Source organism: Mixophyes fleayi, chromosome 2, assembly GCF_038048845.1.
Source record: "Mixophyes fleayi isolate aMixFle1 chromosome 2, aMixFle1.hap1, whole genome shotgun sequence".
NCBI classification, from domain to species: domain Eukaryota; kingdom Metazoa; phylum Chordata; class Amphibia; order Anura; family Limnodynastidae; genus Mixophyes; species Mixophyes fleayi.
This window is the reverse complement of record NC_134403.1, coordinates 64,385,604-64,394,017: the sequence shown is the minus strand read 5'-3', so window position 1 is coordinate 64,394,017 and position 8,414 is coordinate 64,385,604. Positions and strand designations below refer to the sequence as shown.

At 38.9% G+C, this 8,414-nt stretch overlaps 1 protein-coding gene across 1 annotated transcript; it reads right to left on the bottom strand.

Moving 5' to 3' along the window:
* Positions 1-365: 365 nt before the first annotated feature.
* On the bottom strand, positions 366-6,689 carry LOC142140123 (keratin, type II cytoskeletal cochleal-like). Its single transcript, XM_075197981.1, has 9 exons — positions 6,239-6,689; positions 3,095-3,303; positions 2,760-2,820; positions 2,573-2,668; positions 2,278-2,442; positions 2,045-2,170; positions 825-1,045; positions 650-678; positions 366-551 (listed from the first exon to the last, which is right to left on the bottom strand). The coding sequence occupies exons 1-9, from the start codon at positions 6,653-6,655 to the stop codon at positions 388-390; spliced, it is 1,488 nt and encodes a 495-aa protein (XP_075054082.1). The 5' UTR covers positions 6,656-6,689; the 3' UTR covers positions 366-387.
* Between the last annotated feature and the right edge of the window lie 1,725 nt (positions 6,690-8,414).

Sequence of the window (8,414 nt, the reverse complement as noted above, 5' to 3'; positions counted from 1 at the left end):
TTCATTCCTACAGAATTAATGTATGTCAGTAAATAACTTCATCATCTAAAGTACATTCCATAATAGGTAGAATATCATTTGATATGAATGTAAATTTGACAAGAATTCTCTGAAATTGAAATTAACTCTAACTTGTAACTTGTACTTTGCAATATTTGTCATTAAAACTTATCTGGTACTGTCCCAAAGAATTGTGTCACTTACTGACATATGAATAGCAGTTTATTGAGCAGTATAAGGTAGCAGATAAACACACTACGAGGACATAACACACATGAAGCTGCTTAAGAGAAATATACAGCATGAAGTAGAGTAACAAAGCAGATGTCTAGCAGTGATGACATAATACTATAATTAATGGCATTTTGCATATCCAATGTTTTCACTTCAGCAGTGATGCTCATGACCGGAATGGTGGATGCTTTTGTGAACATGGCTGTGGCTTCTCCCACTGCTTGAGCTGAATCCTCCTAGAGAATGATGATGATGATGTCCACCTTGGGACATTCCTCCTGAGTGGTGCTTCCCACCAGTGCTAGCGTGCAGGACAGCTAAGTGACACAAGAAGTTTGTTAGTATATAACAGTCTGCAAAACACCTAGAACTAATTGTATTAATTTTAAATATAATATTAGTTTGTTTCACTTACAGATGTTCACAGAGCCATCCGAAGTCAATCTGAAAAACCATAAGCGTTTACATATTTATTAATAAGATTTACTATGTAAGCACACAATAGTGTTATAACCTTTTAAGACAGGAGAATATTGTTATGTAGTATTGAATTGTTATGTAAAACCTTATAATATATCTACTGGATTCACCTGCACTCTTCACCCTCCAGCATCTTCCTATACGTAGCAATCTCAATGTCCAGAGCCAGTTTAACATTCATCAGTTCCTGGTAATCTCGCAGTTGGCGAGCCATGTCCTGCTTGGCCTTCTGTAGAGCAGCCTCCAGCTCACACAGTTTGTTATTGGCGTCTCTGACAGCAGCTTCTCCACGTTCTTCAGCGTTACGTATAGCAGTTTCCAGTGCAGCACGCTGGGAAAACATTATACAGTCATTTATAAGGGATAAAGTAGAAAAATCTGGCATGTCTATTTAATCAATGAATGATAAATAATTTCGCAGCACATTAAGGGAGCCCTTAATACAACACTTACAGCCAGGGCCGGTGCTAGGGTCCACGGCGCCCTAGGCATTTTTAAAAAAGCGGTGCCCCCCCCCCCCGCAAAAATCGCTGCCCTCCTCCCTCCTCCCTCCTCACCCCGTCTCTCCTTACCTTGTCTCACCACCGTCGCCTCTCTGCTCCGTCTCCTCCCCTCCACTTACTGACACTAGTAAGTGGAGGGGAGGAGATGGAGCAGAGAGGCAGCGGTGGTGACAAAAAAGCCTCTTTCCCCCCTCCCCCGTGCATCTGAATGCTGTGCGGCGGCCGTGACAGGTATGGTCAGCGGTCGCCGCACAGTTTTAAAGTCATTTAGTATTCTGTGGCGCCCTCCAGGCGCCCTCCAGAGCCCGGCGCCCTAGGCAAGTGCCTAACCTTGCCTAATGGGAGCGCCGGGCCTGCTTACAGCACCTTCACTACTTTGAATTCAACACTAGTTCACACAATGGGAAAGTGTTCTCTATGTCTCATGTCTGCCCGTTCGCCATTCGCACCTCTGGCCCTGTTTGGTCTTATGCTGAATTAATGCTGTTAATTGCATCGATGCATTTATTATTCTGCTTATCTGTACCAATTGTTCTTATCTCTATGAACTTATGTACTTCTGTAATATTGTTGTATGTTCGACCTCCCTATGTATGGCGGTATGGAAGTCTTGAGGCAGTTTATAAATAAACGATAATAAAAATAATTATAAGAAGAAGAAGAATGATAATAATAATAATAATAATAATAAAGTTTTGCATCTCTGACTAATGTGCAGCATCCACTGTTTCTAGTTTTGCAACCAAAAAACAAGCTTGAGGTCTCTGTACAAATCCCCTTTCTGTATGTGCACTATAACTAACCTTTACTTTCTATATGAGATTTACCTGAGATTTAGCACACTCAATCTCTCCTTTAAGTCTCTGAACTGCTCTGTTAAGTTCAGCGATCTCATTTCTGCTGTTCTGTAGATCATTCTCGTTTCTTCCAGTTGCCATGCGCAGATCCTCAAACTGTATTTGAAAGAAGGATAAAATGTAATTTAAAATTAATCAGCTTTTGGTCTACACTGACATACATATTATATTGTATAAAGTACCTTCCTGTGTGTCAGACTCACCCTTGACTGGTACATGGCCTCAGCCTCAGCTCTGCTCCTATTAGCAATGTCCTCGTATTGAGCTCTGACCTCAGCGATGATGCTGTTTAGGTCCAGGTCTCGGCTGTTATCCATGGACACGACCACCGAGGTGTCTGAGATCTGAGCCTGGAGCTGACTGATCTCCTGCATAGTAGACAAATAAACAATCATTGGATTTCTTTTGTATTGGATAATCAATGTAAAACAAAGAAACACAATAAACTGTTTCAGTTAAAGAGTAATATAACATTGTGCCAAAAAGGAAATAACTTACCATATCATACAGGGTCCTCAGGAAATTGATCTCATCAGTGAGGGAGTTGGCCTTTGCTTGCAGCTCGGCCTTGTTCATAAAAGCAGCATCAACATCCTACAATAAGAATGAAGGTAGAATACTTGTGTCTTAGTAATTTATATTGTAACTTAGTAAGTACCATTCCAGATGCTGATACTGTACATACCCTCTTTAGTAAGACAAACTCATTCTCTGCCGCTGTGCGTCGGTTCATTTCTTCTTCATATCTGTGAGTCACAACCAAAAGATGAGAACATGTTTAGCTAATTAGTAATCTAGTTTGTTATATATTAAAACTATTACATTGTGTCACAGCATTTGTGGACTTCTGGCCTTATTATTGCAGTACACTGAATACTCATCATTGATTGAGATAAAGATGCTTAATATGTCTTCACGCTAGAGCTGGTTTTCTGTTACTTCTGGAACTTCAGCATAATTGTTTATAAGAGGTAATTATTTTGCCATGTAATAAATTTATAATAACCATACACATCTTACTTTCTCCTAAATTCTTCCATTGTACCCTCTGTGCTGTTCCTTTCGGCTTCTAGACGAGCGCTCTCACATTCCAGGTTTTCCAGCTGTCTCCTGAGGTTGCTGATAAAAGTTTGAAATAGAGGTTCAATCTGAACTCTGGCTGTATTTTGGTCTTGTAGAAGAGCCCACTTGGTCTCCAGCATCTTGTTCTGTTGTTCCAGAAATCTCACCTATAGACAAAACATAAAAACAGAAAGTTATAACAATAAAATATATTAAGAAGGTTAAAACTTTTTGCATGATTTTAACCATATCTATTTTGTTCTGCTTGAACTAACCACACATTTACTGACATCGCTGTAAAGGATCCTTGCGCTATAAAGATAAATGGGGAACTGTAAATTTGCACCTGTGAACAGTGTTTGTAGATAACTCACATTGTGCCCAAATATCAGAGCACATTTGGATTTGGTAGGTTTATGAGGTACATGTACCTTAGCCCAAGTTCATAAAGGGCTCACTGTGTATGTTCTCATAAACTTCACATCAACCTTAAACTCTAAACATTTGCATGCAAATAAACAAACGGAGTCATGTATAAATTGCTAAAAAATGGAAGGACTTTTATTATGATTTTATATTAAACTAAACCTATGGTGGCAGAGAATGGGCACTGCGAAACAGCTCTCAAGCTGATACCACTAGATCTCATGGGAACTGGCGCAAACCGCCGTACGTCCACAAACCAAGGGGAACACATCCCAACATTACTTGCGCTGAATTGGCGTCAGAGTGACTGTCCCTTCCAAACTCACGCTGCCCTCCCTCACCGAGCCGGACAGGGACCCTCCTCACCAAGGGACCAAAAAAGGAGTTACTGCTGCCTCTAAGGGGACAGTGACCTGCGCCCACTAATCAGCCGCTGAACGCAGTGCCTTCCTACCGCAAACATTAACACATAAAATACTTAAACTAAGGAGTGGGTGGGTGGGATCTCGTGTTGCAGAATGAGACAAACCAGGAAGTACAGCCTGCTATATTCAATCTAGGACCCTCCCACAGGAACTACCATTGGTCGGGTGCCACCCGATGTTAACCCCTACAGGTAAGTGTTCAGCCTGCTACAAACAATGTCGCCCTTTAAGTGCGTTCATCCCAATAGCCTCACTTGTCATTATAATTCATCACAGCTGATATGTCCCAATAGAGGTGATCAAATTATTGAAGCCAGATTAAACACGGTCAAATCAACCAGGTTCAGTGACCTTGAACTTTTGGTCAAACCAATGTCATAAATATAAAAATTAAGCTAGTAAGATAATTCCTTCACAGTATACAATGCAGCAGTCATGATATAAACTGTAAGTTCCTGTTTCTACCTATTTTTGTCTGCTGAAACAAACCACGTATTTACAAAAATTGCTGAAAGAGATGTATCTGCAACCAGACATTTGTTTTCATTGTCAAACTTGCAGTAGAGATAAAACAACTTAAATGAGATTTTGTGTTTGTTTAGGAAACACATTTTATACAATGTCTACACCCAGACTTGAAATCCAAATTTTATTTTTTGTCTTTATCTATGCACGTCATGTGATAAAAAGAGCAATATTGCTTGCGGTCTACATTACCTTTGGACGTTCCATGGAGATAAATGGGGAACACTTGTAATCCTTATTGGTTTACTAAATAATCAGGACCAACACCAGTTCTATTAAAATTGGGAGTCATGCTGCACCAAGTAGCAAAATGGAAGGTGATTGTGGCTGTTGAATTTGACACTGTTTTGAGTAATACATTTTATAGATCTTCCCTGTGGCTCATTCAACTGACAGGACTGATGGTAAGACATCCAAAGCATTAGTAAACAACATTAAAATTCATCTCTTATATGACACCTTGGTTGAAATGTATCAAGCTGCAATGTTTTTGACGATTTTAAGTAAAAACAACGTACATCTCTGATGATTTTAACCTCCAAAATAAAAATGATGGGATCTATATTATTTTATAATTAAATTAAGAGACAACATTATTTGAATGCTAATGGGGACCCTAATTATGATGGGACAACACTTATTATTATTTTATGATATGGAAACTATTTACACTTTATGAGTTAGAATAAGTTCATATAACTCCTTTACCTTAGGCAGAATCTAAGGACTGAACTTGATGGTCAGGTAACATGGGAGTCCTGATTTTTCTTTTCAATGTATGTAAGCCCTACCACTTTCGCCTTTGTGTGCAGAATTGTTGGGCACCTACACATAGATACAGAGGGCAAGCAAAATGGTGCGTGGTCTAATATCAGAAAATATTAAATGATCTAAGAGTAAAGGATTTAAACATGTACAGTTTGGAGCTGAGAGTGGGGTGATATGATTGAAGTTTTTAAATAAATAAATGGTTTTAACAAGGTAAAGGAAGAAAAATTCTACAGAGGAAGAAAGCTATTAGAACTAGAGACAAGCACTAAATAAATCTGAAGGGTAACATGATTAGGGAGTTGCTTCACAGAAAGGTTAGTGGTGGAAGAGGATAATACCATATGGGAATTTAAACATGTGTGGGATTGACATATGGCTATCTCAAGTTTGAAAAAGCTAAGGATCAAATAGTATTTGAGGTGATCACTGTTAAAAGGAGGCAGACTCGATAGCCAGGATCCTTATAGTAAAATAGACAAAACAGTATTGAAATGTCTTCTCAAGAGCCAATTTATAAACTGATGATTTTGACAACAGTTCAAATAAATCTTGATAGTTAAAATCTCTGTTGCTTTTGTCCTGTATTTCTAACTAGAGACCTAGGATTTGTGTGGCCTTAATTAATAAACTTAAAATAACAGCAGAAGATGTGAGACCATAAAAGGCGATTTTTACGTTATTATTGAAACCTATATAGAAATATTCAGTGAAGCTCAGGCTCTTCTAATGCTTTTTAGACAGGATTTGATATAACAGCTAGAGGTTCACTACATGACAGCTATAAACATTTTTCACAACTAAGTAACATTTTGCCATTTCATTGCAAACTTGTTTACTCTCTATTAAAATAAAATACCTTAGCCTTCTACAAAGTAAATCTATATGTAGTTTCTTTATATCTCAACTTTATTATTGTTAACAGCCCTGCAGATTATATGAAGCACAAAAATGTCACCTTGTCGATGAAAGAGGCAAACTTGTTGTTGAGACCTTTGATCTGATTCTTCTCATCAGTCCTCATTCTCTGGATGTTGGGGTCAACCTCCAAGTTTAGAGGTGCCAGAAGACCCTGGTTCACAGTAACAGAGGTGATTCCTCCAGAACAAGATGATCTCCCAAAACTACCAACACCAAAGCCAGATCCATGTCCACTTTTTCCTACATGAAAACTTCCCACTGAAATTTTATGTCCTTTTGATCCAATATTGTGGGCACTTGAACTTGTAAAGCAATGCTGAGCCTTGTGACCATGTCCGGCATGTTTAGAAGAGTGTGAGAAGATGCTGTGTGAGCTGGAATGTTTAGGTAAAGCAACAGAACAGGAGCTGAAGCCCTTGTGCCCAGAGGAGGAGAGGATGGAGTGATGAGACATGATGGTTCTTCTCCTGGAGGTGATCTACAGAGGATGTAAAGTCAAGTTGGCTGTTTCCCTATAGAGCTCTTACCTGTTGCTTTTATACTTGAATATGTTATTAATAATCAAATAAAATGACTATGTGCTCATAAGTATTGTTTTGTAGCATCATCTACTTGATTTTATAGTAGGCAGACCAGAAACACGCCTGCATTATCAAAGCTATAATGCATATGTTATTGGCTGCTCTCAATTAAATTAATAATGTTCTTAATTGTTCCAGGCAGACTGTAGACCAAGGAAAAACTAGCATAGTGAAATCTTTAAAACGTAAAAAAATTATTTACTTTTCAAAAATATATGATGTAAAAATAAATAATTAATAATAGGAAAGGTGCTACTAATGTTTTTATTTTTCCTATACTTTACATGTGCATGAAATATGAATGTCTTTCATCAATGTGGAACTGTACTTATTAGCTGCTGTCAGTGAGAAGTGGCCAAATAAAGTCACACTGGCAGTATTCAGCTTCTTCTTTATTTCATTCGGGAAAAATTGGCATAAAATTGATGACACTTAATTTGTGCTGCACTTCTTTCTGTTTATTAACTTTTTATGTAACAAATGTCAAATACAGGTTCTGATTCATCAAGGAACGCAAAGTGAGCTCAATTTTCTCTTATTAAAATGGACAAAAATTGCACACACATTTGCCCTTATTCAAGTACAAGACACACTGCTGGATATGTACAATGTATATCTGCAATATAAAGGGTCATCAGGACTCATAGAATAAATATATTAAATACATTAACACTTGTTAATAATATAATTATTAATAAACATAGATTTAATTTATATTTTTTTGGAAACAATTTTTATTGAATCTAACGCCTCCAGGGAATGGACAGACGCCCACAAAGGTCTTACCTTCATCAGGACTGGTCCACCAACCAATCGTACGTAGGCCTCAGCATGGCTCCACACCTCTTCAGTCTAGGAAGAAACCTCAACACATTACTGAAGGGTATTGATACAGAGTGGAAGGAAAGGGGTGTATGACTCGACGGCCAGGAGTGGAGATACTCTGCACTCTACCCCTATCGCTGACAACTTGATTTGTTGATTTGTTCTGGGCCTGGTCGTGTGACTGTGGCTACTTGGGACAGGGAAGTATCCGGCCCAAATATCCCACTCACCTATGTACTAGTGAGGGCCCCCAACAAGAGAGAAATATGAAACGGAAAGATGACTCTCACCGGGCATTTACCGCTTCCTCTTGATGGTCGTCTGCACTCCCGAGATCGACGTCTATAAATAGAACTGACACAAGACAGCCCATCCACAATGCTCTCTACCGGGCTAGTATGTACTTCCCACACTAGTGCTAGCTACAATTACAGAGAACAGAGCCCTAGTCCTAACAACCAATCTGTGTGACCAGATGCCGTGTAGCTATAAACTCCTAGCACTTGGTGTCGTAGACTATCTTTACTCAAACCACACAGTTCACAAACACCATTCACAAAATGCATACAGGGAACACTGATAACCAAAACTTACCTTTAATGGGGGCCTGACTTCTGGATCCTGGAAGGTAAAATATTAAATAAGAAACACCCAATACAGTACAGTATAATGCAAACAAGTACAGTGAAAGGAACCACCACTCAATGACCACCTAACTACAATACAGTGGGGGCAAACCAGGTGCGGTCACAAATGGCAAGGTATCTCCTTACTGTTACCTGCGTAATTTCAGTCTAAACCCACAGG